Genomic DNA, 21,324 nt, shown 5'->3' with positions numbered 1-21,324 from the left:
ACCCCATATGTGTATTGAAGCTATCACCCCTGAAATGACATCTATGCCTTGGAAAGCCATCAGTTTCTCACCCATGAGGTAGGAAGATCATCTGAGGAGGGTGGCTACACGTGTAATGCTGGGAACAATCAGGCCCACCTAAAGGGAGAGGGGGATCTCACATTCCATCCTCTTAGTAACACTGCCATCTACTGCACTTTCCTGCACCAAAGATGCAGTCCTGCAGCCCTTTCTGTTCCGGCTTTTTCCTGTGTGGTCTCGTTTCTCATTTGATTTGCTCTTCTATTGATTGTTATGAGGTTTCCCACCCCCCCCCTTCCAGAAATTAATTACTGTAATTATTCAACTTTTAATAGCTGCTGATTTGGCATCTGCAGCAAATATTTGAGAAAACGCACTACTACATTTCATTTGCATGTTTGAGACAGTGAGGGAGAATTAGACTTCTCCTTAAATTACTTATTGTGACTTGACTGGAGAAAAAGAATCCTAACAAATGGAGTTCTCATTTGCATACTTAATATGTCCGATTGCCATCACAGAGGAGTAGAGTCCCACTCCATGCACTAATGTGACAACTCACAGAGTGAATCTGAAACTCAGGTTCATCCATACAATTTCCATGCCCTAGGAGATGAGAGATAGGCCACCTTCTGCTCTGTCTCACGTCACGGGTCATCACTGTGGTGGAGTTTCGCACAACACATCCACCAGCAACCGCCTGACTGCTAAGGCCATTCATACCACTGGCTTGGTTGTTCTCATTGCAAGCACATTGCATGGTTGGAAATATAGCTGAGGAAGCCAGACATCCTCACAATGAGGCTATTGCACCTGGAAAAATGTACAAGGCTAAGAATGCATGATCCTACATTCTGCCAAAGCTTCAAAGAATGAGAGACCCATTCATCAAGCACTTCTTGACTTGGGGCCTGGGAGTGAGTTCCAGACCTCTCCTCACCAGCCCCATGACCACAGAACTTTCTTGAGCCTCAAGCACTTGCAAAATGGGGAGATTCTAGAGTACTGGAATGAGCTGTTACGAATATTGATGAAATAACATGCCTAGCATAGAGATAGCCCCTGAGTGTCTATTAGTTTCCAAAATGCTCCAGGCAGGCCAATCTTGAATGCCAAGGTAAAGAAAGCAAAGTCCCACACTTGAGACAACTAAGTGGTTAGACGACATTTAAAGAATTAAAGGACATTTTATTTAGGGGTCGAATATTTTTATCTACCAGTTAATGCTTAAGGCAAGTAGGCACTGGTCTTAAAAGATAACCCCTAACAATTCCTTCTGTCCTATATATATACATGCAACCCCTCACATCAGTAAGGGAGGCATATGGCCCTTCCCACAGAGTCTAAGCTGACCCTATGACTCACTTTGACCAGTAGACCAATGCTGTGGAAGCCAGGCTGCCTTGTTCAAGGCCTAAGCCTTTGGAAGGGCAGGCAGCTTCTGCTCTTGTGCCTTTGGGGTCTCTGAGCTACTATGTGGCCGGTTGGAGGGTCTACTTGGAAGGACTCAGGTAGAGGCCAGATGGAGAAGGCTCCATGGAGGAGAACCCAGGATCTTATGAGCAGCTCAAACCAAGGCCCCAGACATGTGACCCAGCCCGGGAACCCCCTGCCATCAGAACCAGCTTTGTGAGGCACCAGTTGCATGAGTAAAGAAGACATCTTAAATGGTCCATCCCATCGACTACCATGTGGCACAGAGAGGAGCTGTCCCTGCCGTGCCCATCTAAATTCCTACCCCACACATACCATGAGAAGGAATGACATGGTTTGTTAACTTGGTAGTAGTTTGTTACACAGCAACAGATAACTAAAGAGACAATCAGACCCATTTTATCCCAGCCTGCTGCTTTTCCATAAATGTTGAAAAATATAAAGTGCCTTCCATTTCACTATGACAGGTGTCTCTATTCATTGGTTTGATAATCATTTCATTGTCACTTCCCAGAAAAGGAATAAGAACGAGAACAATGATTCCAGTTACAAAGGGACATAGAGCCATGGAAACAGGTCAGCCCCCTACTCTTTTTTTTTTTAAGCCTGTATCAAATACTACAGAATTGCCTTAGTGAAAATGGTTCCCTTTCTTACACATCAAGGCTTTTGCTCCTGACTCTACTTCTCTCACTGACTTCGGGGGACTTAAAGTATTTTACCAGGTCATTGACATTTTCCGGCTGTGATTAATAACGCCCCTAGTTGTCACTTCTTCCTAGAACATATCATTTCCTTTTTAAGTCCTGGAGAAAGAAAAGCTGGGCCTGCAACCCCCGCCCCTCATTCTTCCCAAGGAAGCCACCGCTGTGCAGGGAACAGACCAGGAGACCTGTCACCAGGTAGGACCACATTTAATACCAAGTCCACCAACGTGTGGACCTCCGGGTCTTCCTCAACCCTTCCAGTTTCTTCCTCAGAATTTCTAAAGTATTTATCATACCAACGGAGTGAACTTATTCAAGAATTGTCTTGTTCTATTGGTCCATCCTTTCACTCTGCAATAGGGCCCTTCGTTCTTCCAGGACGGGAACTTGAGGGTTGCCTTTGACTTCCTCTTCCCGCTCCCTGGACCCATTCATCTCGGGGCTCTGTGATTCGATGTCTCCTCTCTCTTCACACTTACCCGGACACCACCCTACCTGAGCCACCGCCAATGTGGAACTGCAGGCATGGCCCGCTAACTTCTGTCCCCATTCCCAGGCCCTTCCCCACGCACCAACGAAAGAGATATTTCTGATACAAAAACCTGATAGAGTCATCGTCCACTCACTTGAGAGATGCTTCTTGCTGCCCTTGAGACAGAACTCCATACTTAAACAAGGCTCCAGTCTTCCTCTGCCTGTCACATCTGGCACATTCCCCACTCTCCCCCTTTGCTCCCACTCCAGCCGCCTGCAGCAGACTCCTTCCTGCCTGGTTAATTGTTACTCAGCTTTCAGGGCTCGGCTTGAATGTCACCATCTAGGAGATGGCTTCCCTGACCTCCACCCCTTCCTCTAAATTAGATTGAATTAGGCCTTCCCCCATGTCCATTCCCATTATTCTTTCTCGGCATCCTGTTTTTCCCCTCATTATCACTTGTCATAATTGGTAATTGTATATTTATTTGTGAGCTTATTTATTTAGCCTGTCTGCACTGGTACCACTTCTTGGTCCCCATGATGGATGCAGGATCCATGGACAGGTTCCATCTTGTTAGCCTGGCATGTCCTCCACAGCTCCAAGCCAGGATCACAGCCAACATCCACAGGATGGATGAATGGATGGGAGGCAAGGACTGCTGAGCCCCCCAAGGCCCAGCACCATCCTTAGCATCCAAGGCTTGCCTCATGAAGATTGAATCATTTCAACTAGTTTTTGTTTGGCTGTTGTTTTTAGAAGGTCACTTTGCCAGAAGAAATGACCTGTTTTAAATGGCCTTGGAAGGGGGGGCAGAACTCAATCAAGGGTCGCAGACATACTGAATCCCCCCTGTGGAAGGTGCTTTGCAAGGGTGGCTCTGCTAATGCAGGGCACTGAGGGCAAAAGCAAAAAAGAAAACAGTCTGGCCGGAAGGAGCTTAAACGATCAGTCATGTGAAAAAGACAAAGATGTGTGTTCATCAACAAGTACCTGAGGGTGGTCTTCATGGTACAACCGAGGCAGCAGTCTCACCATGATGCACAGGACCCCGGGGTGTATGATCACAGCGTCCCCTTCATCCATCCTGCAGAGAGAAGGGGGAGCAGGGTATCAGTTTTGAGTTTTCCAGTGTCTTTTGCTTTTCACAAACCTTTCTGAATTTTTCTAAGACAGGCCATAATACATATCCTCAGTCTACCACTAATTATCTATATGACTTTGAAATAACTAGTCTGAGCTTAATTTTCCCCAACTAGACAGTGGAGCTCACAAACTGGAGCTCTTGCCTCAGAGAGACATTAAATAATGCTTTTGTGCACCAGGACGCTGTGGCTGGTGCACAGTTGATATTCAATGCAAGTTAGCTGCCTGTCATTTCCCCTTCTTTCCAGGCATTGTAGGAGATGGAGCCGCTCTCGTTTTATGTTGAACACACACATACAAGGGCTTCTGGATCCCTTCAAGATGGTGTAAGCATGCTCTACTCTGTCCTGCCCACCGAATGCAACTCAAAACTCACATAGGACACACGAGCAGCTCTCTGATGGCTCTGAAACATAAATGGTAGCAGAGAGGGAAACCAAACCCAAAGCATCATGCAACTGGCATTGAGTTTATTTCCTGGGGCTTCTCCCTCCAGCATTCCTTGGTATGGGCTCATAGGGAGTCTGAAAACTGAAATGGGCACCACGTGCAGACAAGGACAGAGCACCAAGAAAAGATCTCTGTTTCTGGTCTGAGGAGCAGAAAGGAGGCCACTGCAAATCATAGAACACGGAAGAGAACCCCTGGGATTTTCTTTGCTAGATTTCTTCATTCTTTCTCAGCCAGCCTCCAGGCAACCCCACAGCAGTAGCAGTGGCCAGGCAGGTGCCTGAAATCCTGGGAGAAGACAATCCTCTCGAACCAAAATAACCATGGTTCCAAGAATATAGGCCAAATCCCTACTGCTGTTGTCTCTCTCTTTCCTTTCCTGCTTGGCCCCAGAAACAGACGCAGTGGTGAGAAGTATGTGAAATGACAGGGAAACTAAAGCTTCACATTCCTAGACAGAGGAGAAGGAAGGGGCCCCTGAGAGCCATAAAGTATTGGGGAGATGATGACGAGGAGGAGACTTAAGAACGTCAGATGATGTATCAACCTCTGGGCTCAACTCTGAGCTAGCTGTGCATGTGCGGATCTGACCCTAAACCACATTCCAAAGGCTTTGAGAACTGAACTCAAGGAGAAACTACCACCCTATACTGGCAACTTCATGGGCAAATAGAGAATAGATCAAATCACACTGGCAAGTCTGTGAAACCAAACTAATACTGGAAACGTTGTCCACAGAAGGTAGGTAAGAACTTGCAGACTGAACCTAACCTGGTTGGTTGCCTGCTAAAGCAAAATAATCAACATTCTCCAGAAGACATGAACAGGAGCTAGAGTTCACGACATTCGAAATGTCCCAGACACAATCTGAAATTACTTAGCATAGAACAAGTCAGAGAAATCTCAATATCTCACACAGAAAAAGATAATCAATAGATGATGAGAAGCTTGAGATGACATAGATGTTGGAATTATCAGACAAAACTTTAAATCAGCTGTTAGTAACCACACTGGTAAGGAATAAGGGTGAATACTATTGAAATGAATGAAAAGCTAGAAAGTCTCAGTAAAGAAACTGAAGCAGTAAAAAAAGAGTAAAATGGAAACTTAAGAGCTGAAAAACAATAATGAATTTAAAAATCTCACTAAATGAGAACAATAAAACAATAAGATGAAAGAGATAAGAGCCCATGAATTGAAAGATAGATCAACAGAAATTGCCCAATGTGAACAACAAAAAAAGAAAAGTTTTTTTTTTTCAACATAAGAAAGCCTCAAACTCATGTGTAATAATACTGAAGGATCTAACATCCTATGGTAGGAGTTCCAGAAGAATAGGAGAACGAGTGTAGTGTAAAAAAAAATTTCAGGAAAGTTGTAGCTGTTGTTTCTTTAAATCTGGTGAAATACATACCCTTAAAGATTTAAGAAGCTTAACAAAATCAACAAAGCAATATGTGCCCAGGAACATCACAGTCAATCTACTAAACTCTAAAGACAATTTAAAAAATCTTGAAAGCAGCCAGAGGAAAAAAAAAAAAACACACTATATACAGGGGAACAACAATTTGAATGGCTGTGGATTTTCTCATGAGAAATCAGAAACTAAAGGAACAATAATTGTAAAGTGTTGAAAAGAAGTACACATAATTCCATATCCAGGAAAATATCTTTCAGAAATAAAGACAAAAGAAATATGTTCCCAGATGAAGGAAAACAAAGAGAATTTCTTGTCATGAGATTTTCTCAAAAAATAATACTGGAAGTTTTTCAGATGGGAGGGAAATAGTAAGAGAAAAAAACATGGTGTTTCAGGAATGAAGAAAGACCAAGAGAAATGGTAAATAATTGGACAACCTTAATAGAGTATGTTTTTTCAGGGCGCCTGGGTAGCTCAGTCAGTTAAGCATCCTACTCTTGATTTTGGCTCAGGCCATAATCCCAGGGTCGTGGGATCAAGCCCCACTTTGGGGTCTGTGCTGACAGTGTGGTGCTTCCTTTGGATTCTCTTTCCCTCTCCCTCTACCCCTGCCCCTTCTTGTGTTCACTCTCTCTCTTTCTCTCTCTCTCTAAATAAATCAACATTTTTTTAAATAGACTACATTTTTTTCTGAAGTTCTTAACATATGTATGATGGTTGAAAGAAAAATATTACTAGATGTAATACTATGAATATTACAACAAAAATAGCAGAGAGTAAAGGAACCTGCATAGAGGTAAACTTTCTGTATTCCATTTGAAGTAGCAAAATATTAATTCTAAGTTGGATGTTAAGTATGTGCATTGTAATCCCTAAGACAAGCACTAAAGAAAGAAGACAAAGAGAGGTAGTAAAAAAATACTACAGATACATTTAAACTGAATACTATAATATATTCAAATAATCCACAAAAAGTTAGGGAAAGAGAAACAGAGGAACAAAAAAGGGGGAACAAGGAGAAAACAAATAACAAAATGGTAGACCTAAGTCCAACCATATCAAAAATTACATGAAATAAAAATTGTCCACATACCCCAATTAATAGACACATATTGTCAGAATGGGGGAAAAAAACCCAAACTATATGCCACACACTTGAAATATAATAATATAGACAGATTAAAAGAAAAAGGCTAGAAAAAATTTAAACCATGCTAACACTGATCAAACGAAAGCTGGTGTGGCTCTACTAATCCTAGAAAAAAACAGGCTTCAGAGCAACGAAAATTACCAGGAATGAACAGGTTATGTTGCACAATCATTAAAGGCAGCACAGCACCCAAAATGTGTAGGCGTTTCACAACAGAGCATCAAAATTCATAAAGAAAAACTAGTAGAAGTAGAAGGACAAACAGACAAATTCACAGTTATAGCTGGAGACTTCAACACTCTTCTTTCAGTAATTGGTAGGAAAAGTAGACAGAAAACAATCAAAAGTATAAAACTGAACAACACCATTAAACAACCAATGTGATTGACTTAGGGAACATTCCACTCAACAACTTCAGAAAACACCCTCTTTGCACATTCTGTGGAAACTTTGTCAAAAGAGACCATAGTCTAGGTCATAAAATAAACCTTAAACCATATCAAATAAGTATAATCATACAAAGTATGTTCTCTGATCGTGACAGAATTAAATTAAAAATGAATAATAGAAAGATAAATGAAAATCTTCCATGTACTTGGGAACTAAACCTATTTCTTATTAGTTGTGATAAAAAACAAATGACATAAAACTTACTATCTTAACCATTTTCAAGTGACCAGTTCAGTGGTATTCAGCACATTCATGCTGTAAACAACATAGTTCTAAATAGCTCATGGGTTAAAGACAAAGTTTCAAGAAAAGTTTTAAAATATTTTGAACTTAGGTGCCTGAGTGGCTCAGTCGGTTAAGCTTCAGACTTCAGCTCAGGTCATGATCTCATGGTCATGAGCTAGAGCCCTGAATCAGACTCCATGCTGGGAGTGGAGCCTGCTTAAGATTCTCTCTCCACATCCCCCCTCCCCTCTCTCTCACTCTCTCAGAAAATAAATAAGTAAATAAATAAATAAATTTTAAAATAAAATAACATGATCATACACAGAAAAAAGCATTTGAGAAATTTGACATTTGTTCATGAAAAAAGTTATCAGTAAACTAGAAATAGAAGGAAGTGGGGCGCCTGGGTGGCGCAGTCGGTTAAGCGTCCAACTTCAGCCAGGTCACGATCTCACGGTCCGGGAGTTCGAGCCCCGCGTCAGGATCTGGGCTGATGGCTCAGAGCCTGGAGCCTGTTTCCGATTCTGTGTCTCCCTCTCTCTCTGCCCCTCCCCCGTTCATGCTCTGTCTCTCTCTGTCCCAAAAATAAATAAATGTTGGAAAAAAAAAAAAAAAGAAAAGAAAATTGTTACCATTTAAAAAAATAAATAAATAAATAAATAAATAAATAAATAAATAGAAGGAAGTATCCATAACCTGATACTGGACACCTAAAAGGCAGAAGAAACCCAGAGCTGATACAATATTTGATGGCAAAAGATTGACTGAACACTTTCTCCCCAAGACTAAGAACAAATCAAGGATGTCCGCTGTCACTGGTCCTATTCAGTACCATGTTTGGAACAACAGATTGGAAAGGAAGACATAAAACCTCACTATTCCCAGACAATATGATTGTCTACACAGAAAATCCTAAGCAATGTATTAAAAAAAAAAAAAAAAAAAAAAACTCTCAGAACTAATAAGTGAATTTAACAAAGTCTCAGGATTCACAATTACATGTTAAAATTAATCATATTCCTATATACTAGAATTAAACAACTAGAAAACAAAACGTTAAAAATGTCACTTAAAATAAAGCTCAAAAAACGAATAAATACTTAGGTATAACTCTTTTTTTTAAAGTGTGCTGGGGAGCTCTTTCTGCCCACAGGTCCTGTCCCCATGCTTCAATAAAATCACCTTTTTGAACCAAAGATGACTTCAAGAATTCTTTCTTGGCCATCAGCTCCAGACCCCATGAATCCCACTGTCACTCCAAAAACCTCATAAATTTGGACCACAGTGGCCAAAAAGCACCAGGAAGGTTCTAATTTTATAACTACAAACAACCAAATTTAGATGAACTTTCTGAATTTGCCCCATAAAGTCATATTCAAAACATGAAGTATTGGAAAAGGAGGGGGCAACATGGTGGTGAAGTAGGAGGATCCAGAGTTCCCTCCTCTCTCAAACAAAGCAGTGTTAAAGTTAACGGACTTTGAACTCTGAGAGTCCAGGAGACAAAGAGTCGCTTCCAGGGACCCACTGGGACAATCTGAGGGGCCTTAGGTGCGTGATTGCGAGCTGGGAGAGAGAAAACGAACGGAGGGGAGGGATCCCTTTCTGCGGAGAGAAAAGGAAAGAGAAAGAGCAGCTGGGGAAACACAGGACATACTGGACAAGAGAAAAACCTTGGACCTGGATGGAGAAAGATCCAATCTCTACCTCCCGGGGCTTTCTCCGGACTGGAGTTGGCTGCTGGGATTGCGCACCTGGGGAGGAGAGGAGCCAGCCCCGGTTTCAGTGGCTAGGGCAGGGGTGCAGTTCCCAGTAGGAGAAAGCGATCCCCTCCCTGGAGAGCTGTGGGACAGGACAAAGCCTGCTTGCGCCTGCCAGCAGGGGACCATATATCAGGCGGTGCAGAGCAGCATTTCCCCAGTATCTGCCGGAGGAGGGAGTTTGAACCCCAGCCAAGCACCAGGCACTGGAGTGGGCAAGACAAACCACCTCGTTTGCACCCGCGGTACAGTGAGGACGGCTGGATCAGTGTGGTTTGGGATATCCGTCCGTGGAGGAGAGACTGGGGTGTCGCCATTTTTCTCCCCATCACCAACAAGGTGGGGCTTCAGGGATGGACCGCAGGGCCCACAGTGGAGGCGGGGCCCGCCTATGCCAAGCCACGCCCATCCGCGTCTGGGAACTGTGTATCTACTGGAGCGGAATAGGTGCTGAGGAACCGGAAGGCCCCTCCTCCAGACCAGCGCTGCTGCATTGCCTGGTCTAATTCTTGGACAGTTCTTATTATATAGATATAGTCTTCCTTTTCTCCTTCTTATCTCTCCCTTCCTCTAGTCTGGTTACTCTGGTCTTTGGTCTGTTTAAACAGACATATCTAATCCATTCTCTTGATCCACGTTTCACACCTCCTTCTTTATTCTCCTTTCTCTCTCTCTGGATTAAGCCGTATAGTTTCTCTGTCTGATCAAGTTTTATTTTTTTCTTTTTCCCCACCCCTGTCATTTCTTTCGTTGTATGGGATAAGGCCTCTTCCATCAGCATCGCCTCCACCCTGTTGTTTACTTGTAGCTGGGGTCTCTGGTTTTCTGTTTTTGAGGTTTGTTTGTTTGTTTGTGGGGTTGTGTGTTTTTGTTTTCTGTTTGTTTGTTTTCCTTTCCAGGGCTACTTCAACAAACAAATCAAAGCACACTTAGTGGAGGGTAACCAATGTCACAACAACAGAGAGCAAGTAACACTCTCCAAAAAATACCTCCGGAAGGGCCAGGCCCTGGACCGTGTATGACCCCTCTTTAATATAGTAGTGCTCGCAGGTGCAGGGCACATAACAAGCTTTTAAAACACATAAGGGACAGAAAGCTAGCCAAAATGATGAAACGGAAGAATTTTCCTCAAAAGAATTCCAGGAAGAAATGACAGCTAAAGAATTGCTCAAAACAGATACAAACAATATAACTGAACAAGAATTTAGAATAATAGTCATAAGATTAATCGCTGGACTTGAAGAAAAGCATAGAAGACAATAGACAATCTATTGCTGCAGAGATCAAGGAACTAAAAAATAATCATGATTAATTTAAAAATGCTGTAAATGAGGTGCAAAATAAACTAGAGGAGGTGACAGTGAGAACTGAGAGGCAGTGGGGGAGAATAGGTGAAACAGAAGATAAAATTATGGAAAAATATGAAGCAGAGAAAAAGAGATTAAAAAAATTCTGGATCATGAGGGGAGAATTATAAAACTAAGTGATTCAATGAAACTAAACAATATCTATACCATAGGAGTTCCAGAAAAAGAGAAAAAGGGACTGAAGGTGTGCTTGAACATATCATAGCTGAGAACTTCCCCAATCTGGGGAAGGAAACAGACATTGAAATCCAGAAGGCACAGAGAACTCCCTTCAGATGTAACTTGAATCAATCTTCTGCATGACATATCATAGTGAAACTGGCAAAATACAAAGATAAAGAGAATTCTGAAAGCAGCTAGGGATAAACGGGCCTTAACCTACAATGGTAGACACGTAAGAGTCATAGCAGACCTATATATTGAAACTTGGCAGGCCAGAAGGGAGTGGCAGGAAATTTTCAATATGATGAATAGCAAAAATATGCAGCCAAGAATCCTTTATCCAGCAATCCTGTCATTCAGAATAGAAGGAGAGATAAAAGTTTTCCCAAACAAACAAAACCTGAAGGAATTCATTACTGCTAAACCAGCCCTACAAGAGATCCTAAGGGGAACTCTGTGAGTGTTGCAAAGACCACAAAGGCAAGAGACATCACTAGAAGCAAATATCTACAGATAGCACAATGAGTCTAAACCCTTATCTTTCAATAATAACACTGAATGTAAAGGGACTAAATGCTCCAATCAGAAGACGTAGGGTATCAGAATGGGTAAAAAAAAACAAACAAGACCCGTCTATTTTCTGTCTACAAGAGACCCATTTTAGACCTGAGGACACCTTAAGATTGAAAGTGAGGGGTGGAGAACCAGCTATCATGCCACTGGGAGTCAAAAGAAAGCTGGAGTAGCCATACTTATATCAGACAAACTAGATTTTATAAAGACTGTAACAAGAGATGAAGAAGGACATTATATAATAATTATGGGGTCTATCCATCAGGAAGAGCTAACAGTTATAAATGTTTATGCATTTATATATGGGAGCACCCAAATATATAAAACAATTAATCACAAACATAAGCAACCTTATTGGTAAGAATGTGGTAATTGCAGGGGACTTTAATACTCCACTTACAACAATGGATAGATCATCTAGGCAGAAAATCAATAAATAAACAATGGCCTTGAATCATACACTGGACCAGATGGACTTGAGAGATATATTTAGAACTTTGCATCCTAAAGCAGCAGAATATACATTCTTCTCGAGTGCACATGGAACATTCTCCAAGATAGATCACATACTGGGTCACAAAACAGTCCTCAATAAATATAGAAGAATTGAGATCATACCATGCACACTTTCAGATCACAATGCTATGAAACTTGAAATCAATCACAGGAAAAAGTCTGGAAAACCTCCAAATGCATGCAGGTTAAAGAACATCCTACTATAGAATGAATGGGTCAACCAGGCAATTAAAGAAGAAATTAAAAAATATATGGAAACAAATGAAAATGAAAATACAACAATCCAAACCCTTTGGGATGCAGCAAAGGCAGTCCTAAGAGGAAAATACATTACAATCCAGGCCTATCTCAAGAAATAAGAAAAATCCCAAGTACAAAATCTAACAGTACACCTAAAGTTCTAAAGGAACTAGAAACAGAACAACAAAGAAACCCCAAACCCAGCAGAAGAAGAGAAATAATAAAGATCAGAGCAGAAATAAAAAATACAGAATAAAAAAAAAAAAGAAATAGTAAAACAGATCAATGAAATTGAGTTGGTTTTTTGAAAAAATAAACAAAATTGATAAACCCTGGCCAGACGTCTCAAAAAGAAAAGAGAGAGGACCCAAATAGATATAATCACGAATGAAAATGGATTTGTCACAACCAATCCCTCAGAAATTCAAGCAACTATCAAAGAATACTATAACAAAACTATGCCAACAAACAGGACAACCTGGAAGAAATGGACAAATTCCTGGACACCCACACACTACCAAAACTCTAACGGGAAGAAATAGAAAATTTGAACAGACCCATAACTAGTGAAGAAATTGAATCAGTTATCAAAAATCTCCCAACAAATAAGAGTCCTGGACCAGATGGCTTCCCTGGGGAATTCTACCAGACATTTACAGCAGAGTTAATAATTATCCTTCTCAAGCTGTTCCAAAAAATAGAAATTGAAGGAAAACTTCCAGACTCATTCTATGAAGCCAACATTACCTTGATTCCCAAACCAGACAGAGAACTACAAAAAAGGAGAACTATAGGCCAATATCCATGATGAACATGGATGCAAAAATTCTCAACAAGATACTAGCATATCAAATTCAACATCATATAAAAAAAAATTATTCACTAGGATCAAGTGGGATTCATTCCTGGGCTGCAGAGCTGGTTCAATGTTCACAAATCAATCAGTGTGATATATCACATTAATAAAAGAAAGGATAAGAACCATATGATTCTGTCAATAGATGCAGAAAGAGCATTTGATAAAATACAACATCGTTTCTTAATAAAAACCCTCAAGAAAGTCAGAATAGAAGGAACATACTTAAACATCATAAAAGCCACATATGAAAAGCCCACAGCTGATATCATCCTCAATGGGGGAAAGCTCTCAGCTCTCAGCTTTCAGGAACACAACAGGGATGTCCACTCTCACCGCTGTTGTTTAACATAGTGTTGGAAGTCCTAGCATCAGCAATCAGACAACAAGATAAAATACAAGGCATCAAAACTGGCAAAGAAGAAGTCAAACTTTCACTTTTCTCAGATGACATGATACTCTACATAGAAAACCTGAAAGACTCCACTGAAAGACTGCTAGAACTGATATATGAATTCAGCAAAGTCGCACAGTACAAAATCAATGTACAGAAATCAGTTGCATTTTTATACACCAATAATGAAGTAACAGAAAGAGGAATAAAGAAATTGATCCCATTTACAATTGCACCAAGAACCATAAGATACCTAGGAATAAACCTAACCAAAGATGTTAAAGACCTGTATGCTGAAAACTATAGAAAGCTTATGAAGGGAATTGAAAAGGACACAAAGAAATGGAAAAACATTGCATGCTCATGGACTGGAAAAATAAATATTGTTAAAATGTCAATACCACCCAAAGCAATCTACACATTCAATGCAATCCCAATCAAAATTGCACCAGCATTCTTCTTGAAGCTAGAACAAGCAATCCTAAAATTTGTATGGAACCACAAAAGACCCCGAATAGCCAAAGTGATATCAAAGAAGAAAACCAAAGAGGGAGGCATCATAATCCCAGACTTTAGTCTCTACTACAAAGCTGTAATCATCAAGACAGTATGGTATTGGCACAAAAACAGACACATAGACCATGAAATAGAATAGAGAGTCCAGAATTGGACCCACAGATGTATGGCCAACTAATCTTTGACAAAGCAGGAAAGAGTATCCAATGGAAAAAAGACAGTCTCTTTAGCAAATGGTGCTGGGAGAACTGGACAGCAACATGCAAAAGAATGAAACTAGACCACTTACACCATTCACAAAAATAAACTCTAAATGGATGAAGGACCTGAATGTGAGACAGGAAACCACCAAAACCCTAGAGGAGAAAGCAGGAAAAAACCTCTGACCTCAGCCGCAGCAATTTCTTACTCGACACATCTCCAAAGGCAAGGGAATTAAAAGCAAAAATGAACTATTGGGACCTCATCAAGATAAAAATTCCTGCACTGCAAAGGAAACATTCAACAAAACTAAAAGGCAACCGACAGATTGGGAAAAGATATTTGCAAATGACATATTGGATAAAGGGCTAGTATCCAAAATCTATAAGGAACTTACCAAACTCCACACCTGAAAAACAAATAATCCAGTGAAGAAATGGGCAGAAGACACGAATAGACACTTTTCCAAAGAAGACATCCAGATGGCCAATAGGCTCATGAAAAGATACTCAACGTCACTCCTCATCAGAGAAATACAAATCAAAGCCACACTGAGATACCACCTCGCATCGGTCAGAGTGGCTAAAATGAACAAATCAGGAAACTACAGATGCTAGCGAGGATGTGGAGAAACAGGAACCCTCTAGCACTGTTGGTGGGAATGCAAACTGGTGCAGCCACTCTGGAAAACAGTGTGGAGGTTCCTCAAAAAGTTAAAAATAGAACTACCCTACGACCCAGCAATAACATTACTAGGAATTTACCCAAGGGATACAGGAGTACTGATGCATAGGGGCACGTGTACCCCAATGTTTATAGCAGCACTTTTAATAGCCAAATCATCAAAGAGCCTAAATGTCCATCAACTGATGAGTGGATAAAGAAGATGTGATTTATATACACAATGGAATACTACTTGGCAATGAGAAAAAATGAAATCATGCCATTTGCCACAACGTGAATGGAACTGGAAGGTATTATGCTGAGTGAAATAAGTCAGTCAGAGAAAGACAGATAACATATGTTTTCACTCATATGTGGATCTTGAGAAGTTTAACAGAAGACCATGGTGGAAGAGACGGGGAAAAAATAGTTACAAACCACAAGAGACTCTTAAGTACAGAGAACATACTGAGCGTGGATGGGGAGCGGGGGAGAGGGGAAAAGAGGTGATGGGCATTGAAGAGGGCACTTGTTGGGATGAGCACTGGGTGTTATATGTAAGCCTATTTGACAATAAATTCTATTCATAAAATAAAAAATAATAAAGTGTGCTGGTTCTGTATGCTAGTTACCACAGAATTTATTAAGAAGGAAGGAAGGAAGGAAGGAAGGAAGGAAGGAAGGAAGGAAGGAAGGAGGGAAGGAAGGAAGGAAGGAAGGAAGGAAGGAAGGAAGGAAGGAATCATAGACTTATATAAAAGGAAAAACATAGTATGTCTGTGGATTGGAAGATCTAATATATTTGTCTCAATTCTCTCCAAATTCATCTTAGATTTAATGTAATTCCAATCAAGATCCCAACAGTTTTGTAGATATAGGCAGGCTGATCATTATATTTACATATACTAGGACAGCCAGAAGCAAAGGAACTAAAATCATTGAAACAATTTTGAAAAGGAAGAATACATTTGGAGAACTCACATTAGCTGGTGTTATGACTTATTACACAGCTACAGTGATCAAGACAGTATTAGTGAAGGGCTAGACACACAGATCAATGGAACAGAAGAGAGTCCAGAAAAAGACTTACATAAATACGGCCAATTGATTTTTCACAAAGGGACAAAGATAATTCAATGGAAATGGATAATATTTTCAACAAATGGCACGGGAGGAATTAGATATCCAAATGCAAACAAAAATAGTAAATCTCAAATTAAACTTCACACCGTGCAGTAAAAGAAACTCACAATGGATCATAAACCTATAAAACTTTTAAAAGAAAACATAGTGGAAAATCTTTGTGGCTTTGAGTTTGGCAAAGATTTCTTAGATATAATACCAAAATCCCAATAAAATAAAAACATGAATAAATTGTGCGGCATGAAAATAAAAGATTTTCAATCTGTAAAAGTCACTTTAACAATGAAAAGACAAGCTACAGACTGGGAGAAAATCCTTGCAGCCATACAACGGAGTACTACTCAGCAATCAAAATGCATGAACAACTCACACAACAAATTGGATGGACATCAGAGGCCTTATGCTGAATGCAAAAGACTAGCCTCCAAAGAGTACACATTGTATACCCACATTTATATGGTTTAATGGAAAAGACAAAACTATAGGGATATATCAGTGGTTACCAGGGGTTAGGGGTTCACTATCAAGGAGCAACATTCAGGAACTATTTGAGGTGATGGGACTGTTCTGTATCCCAATTGTGGTGGTGGTCACATGGCTCTAAATTAAGTGAATTAAAACCCATAGAAGTTCACAGAAAAAAAAAAGGGACTTCTACTATATGTAAATTCAAAACTTAATAAGAAAAATAAAAACAAATGCACGAAAACCCACAAATCTAATCCCAAATTACAAACACCTGATTTTCTTTTTTTTTTAATTTTTTTTAATATTTATTTATTTTTGAGAGAGAGAGAGAGAGAGAGAGACAGATAGCACTTGAGTGGGGGAGGTGCAGAGAGAGAGGGAGACACAGACCCTGAAGCAGGCTCCAGGCTCTGAGCTGTTAGCACAGAGCCTGACGTGGAGCTCGAACCCACGAACCGTGAGATCGTGACCTGAGCTGAAGTCATATGCTTAACTGACTGGGCCACCCAGGCGCCCCACAAACACCTGATTTTCAAACATTTTGGCCAGGGCACTACTCTCATAACCTGTGGCCACATCGTCCTTGGCACCATCAGCCTAAAAAGAACGGCTAAGTTGCCAGGAGTACATCTCGCCTTGGTGTTAATTTATTCAATTCAATGGAACAAATATTTATTGACCTAACTATTTACCAGGCGCTATTCAAGCACTCTGGATACATCTATAAAAAAACTAAACTAAAGCCCACACCCGGGTGTGAAGGGAGTAGTGTAGATAATAAAGATAAACATAATAAATATGTAAATTATAAATAATAAAAGTTATTATTATACAATACAATACATACTACATTATTACATTGGAGTATAATACGTTAATATATTAGCATGAATAAGTAAATTATACATTATGAAGGAAGATAAGTGCCATTGGGAGAAAACATGAAGAGTGCTGGGGTGGAGGAAGGAAGCAATTTGCAATTTTAATTTGGGTGGCAGAGTTGGCCTCCTTGAGAAGGTGACAGCTGGGCAGTCTTGAAAGATGGGATGCAGATATCCTGAGGAAAAGCGTTTCAAGCAAAGGGAACAGCCAGCAAAAACCTTTAAGGTGGGAGTATGTCCGGTATGTTCAGGGAACAGCAAAGAAGCCTATATTAATTACCTTGATACCAAAGCTACACAAAGAAACAAACAAAAAACTACAGACAAGATCCCTAACGAATATACATGGAAAAACCGCCAACAACATACTAGCAAACCAACTCCAACAGCATATTTAAAGGATTGTACACTATGATCAAGTGGAGATTATCCCAGGAATGCAGGCTGTGAGTGATTCAATATGAGAAAATTAGTCAATGTAACGCACCACATTAGCAGAAGGGGAAGAAAAACAAATGACTGCCTCAGTTGATGTAGAAAAGCATTTGACAATATCCAACACCCTTTCATGATAAAAAAAAAAACACTCAGAAAACCAAGAATCAATAAAGACTTCCTCAACATGATAAAGGGCATTTATGAAAAGCCTGCAGCTAACATACTCAGTGGTAAAAGCTGGTCCTCAAATTCATATGCAATTGCAAGGAACTCTAAATAGTCACAACGATATTTAAAAAGAACAAAGTTGGACTGCTCACACGTCCTGAGTTCAAAACTTACCATAATGCTACAGTAATCACAACAGTGTGGTACATGCTTGACACACAGTCCAGTGGAATAAGATTGAGTCTTCAACAAGGATGCTAGGACCATTCAATGGAGAAAGAATAGAATCTTCAACACATGGTCCTGAGAGAAACGGATAGCCACATGCAAAAGAATGAAGATGAACTCTGGCCTCACATCATATAATGGATCAATGACCTAAACACAAGAGCCAAAATTATAAAACTTTTAGGGGAAAACACAGAGGTAAATCTTCGTATCTTTGGATTTGGCAATGGATTCTTACATGTAACACCAGAATCATAAGCAACAAAAGAAAAAAGAGATCACACAGATGTCATCAAAATTAAAAGCTTTTGTGCATCAGAGGACATTATGAAGAGAGCAATCTACAGAATGGGAGAGAATATTTGCAAATCATAAAACTGATAAGGGTCTATTATCCATAATATACAAAGAACTTATACAACTAAACAACAAAAAGAGAAACAATCCAATTTCAAAATGAGCAAAGGACTTGAACAGATATCTCTCCAAAGAAAATTCACAAATGGCCAGCAAGCACAGGAAGATGTTCATCATTTAGCCAACAGAGAAGTGCAAATCAAAACCGCAGTGAGCCACTTACGCCACACTCACGAGGATGGCTGTCAATTTTTTTAATGGAAGATAAGTACCGGTAAACACCTGGAGAAATTGGAAACTTCATAGATTTCTGGTTAGAATTTATAAATTTTGTTCAGCTACCATGGAAGAGTGTTGGGTGGTTCCTCAAAAAATTAAACCTAGAATTATCCTTTGATTCAGCAATTCCACTCCTATGTATTTACACAAAACAACTACAAAGACTCAAATAAATATATGTCTGTGTATGTTCACAGCAGCACTATTTATCATAGCTAAAAGGTGAAAACAAGCCAAATGTCCATCAGCAGATGAATGGAAAAACAAATTGTGGTGTATACATACAGTGGGATGATATTCACCCATAATAAAGTCATAAAGTACAGATATATGTTACAACGGGGATGAACCTTGAAAACATGTTAAGTGAAGGAAGCCAGACAGAAAAGGCTACCTGTTGTGTGATTCTATTTATATGAAATATCCAAATTAGTAAATCCAAAGAGACAGAAAACCTGGCTGTGGCACAGTGGTTGGCTGAAGGAATGGGAGCATATACAGGGTTTTCCTTTTAGAGGAATGAAAATATTTTGGAACTAGATAGAGGTAGTGTTTGCACATCATGAAGATTCTAAATGCCACTGAGTTGTCTGCTTTAAAATTGTTGTTTTGGGGCACCTGGGTGGTTCAGTCAGTTAAGCATCTGACTCTCGATCTTGGCTCAGGTCATAATCTCACAGTTCATGAGTTCAAAACCCCCATCAGGCTCCACACTGATGGCGAGCAGTGTGCTTGGGATTCTGTCTCTCCTTCCCTCTGTGCCTCCCCTGCTTGTGCATTCTCTCCCCCTCCCTCTCTCAAAATAAATAAATAAACTTAAAAAATATATAAAATACAATTATGAATTTCATGTTATGTGAATTTACCTTAATAAAAAAAGTTAGATGTTTAACAAATGTTTTTAAGGAAAAGATGCCTAGCACCTGGGGAAGATGTTCTCGAAGTGTAATGTGCTTAAAAATAACAAGAAGAGATTTTTTAAAAATCCCTACACTCCCAACCCAGTGACTGTGATTCAGGAAATCTGGTGGATGAGACTGTATCTTAGCCTGTTCACAACTGATTCTGATGAGGGAAGGTAGGCTATAGGGGCCACACTATGAGAAGCATTGCTCTGAGGTATGGATCCCAAGAGCAGGAATGGGAAGTGGGGTTTTGAATCCCAGGGAGGGCAGACACTGGTACCCCGTGGTATTCCGGGATGGCTTGTATCTTACAAAAGACCTGTGCATATAACTGAAAGTTATAATCCAAGAATACATGATTATCCGTATCTCTCAAAGCCCAGAGGCGAGGACAGGGAAAGAGGGATGTTTGGTCAAATTTTACAAAGAGTGATGTCATTTCAGTTGAAAAACCCTAGAGGCCTTTGGGCGGATCTGAACCAGTGAGGACGCTCCACATCACACAATGCCCAAGCTTAGCTATCCCCATTCCCCCCGACCCCCCAACCCCGAGACCGCAGCCCACACCACAGGAGATGGTGCTCAGATCCGGGTATTTTTCCTGCTTAGCTGTGGAAGTCAGACTACCCCTTGTCTGGACTATATCCAGATTCTCGGGGCGGGGTTAAGTTACTCTGTCTCTTCTTACTACAGCTGGTGGATTCCTGAGCGATTAATTAGAAAATTAAAGGTAATACGATCTCGTTGTGGCAGTCCGCACAGGCCACTCCAGACAGCCACCACCTTCTCCCAAACCAGATCTTCACCAGGGCTTCCCTGTCAGGACCTGGGCCAGCCCCTCCTCCTGCACGCTTATGATTGGTTACCAAGGCCTTGACATTATGTCCTACAGAGGTCTCAGAAGGTTCTCCTGCCAGCAGCCTGCTATCTGGGCTCCAGCCATCGCCATCCGTGAGGGGAGAGACCCACATCTCCTGTGTTCCTGCCCCTCCTCTTTCTCATTTCTACCCAACTCTCTGCCCCCCGCCCCCCGACCACACACACACACTCACACACACACACACACACACACACACACACACACGAGTAGCCTCTGCAACATGCCTGCCTGCTCCCACAGAATAACACCCCCCTCATGCCCGCCCTTGTGCCAGTCATGCCCGGACCCCCTTCCAAGCTAAGGTCTCAGGACTCCACTCGAGTGTGTGGCTCCAAGTCTCTGCGGTCCCTGCCAAGGCCTGGAGCTTTCCTTACTCAGCATGGCTGATTTTGGGTCTCTCCTTCAGGCCTTGGAATGTCCTTTCCAACCCCTCCCGGTCCAGGCACCTGTCTCTCTCATCACAGCTTAGCTCAGAGATCCTTTCATCCAGAAAGGCCCCACGGAGCCCCCCTCTCCCAGACTGTGTTAGGTGCACTGCTCCGTTTCCCCCTTAATTTCTGGGGCTGTCCCTGTATAACACCGACCACACAGGTGTAATGATCCCCTCACACTTCTGATTCTCCCACATGCGGTTGTAGGGCCGGGGCAGGCATCATTTGCCCCCTTCCCCCCAAGTCCTCACCAGGGCCTGGCCCCATGCTGGCACTCCCTGAGTGCTTACTGAAATTCTAGTTCTCTGGACTAGATGGTCTACCACGAAGGGAGTCAGAGAGGGGTAGACAGGAGCAGGCTTCCAAAGGAGCTACAAGACCCCGGCCCCCGGGACAGTGTTAGGGACACACTTGGGCAGC

General features: G+C 41.1%; 1 protein-coding gene across 4 annotated transcripts in view; it reads right to left on the bottom strand.

Moving 5' to 3' along the window:
* WDFY4 (WDFY family member 4) overlaps nucleotides 1-21,324 on the bottom strand; it is a 297,123-nt gene that overhangs the window by 213,041 nt on the left and 62,758 nt on the right. For all 4 annotated transcript variants that reach the window (XM_045437996.1, XM_045437994.1, XM_045437993.1 and 1 more), the window contains one exon: nucleotides 3,631-3,724. In XM_045437996.1, coding sequence (XP_045293952.1) covers nucleotides 3,631-3,724 — 94 coding nt within the window. The remainder of the gene's footprint in view (nucleotides 1-3,630; nucleotides 3,725-21,324) is intronic.

This window comes from Leopardus geoffroyi, chromosome D2 (genome assembly GCF_018350155.1).
Source record: "Leopardus geoffroyi isolate Oge1 chromosome D2, O.geoffroyi_Oge1_pat1.0, whole genome shotgun sequence".
NCBI classification, from domain to species: domain Eukaryota; kingdom Metazoa; phylum Chordata; class Mammalia; order Carnivora; family Felidae; genus Leopardus; species Leopardus geoffroyi.
Note: the sequence above shows the minus strand (reverse complement) of the source record. Positions and strands in the feature narration are given on the sequence as shown.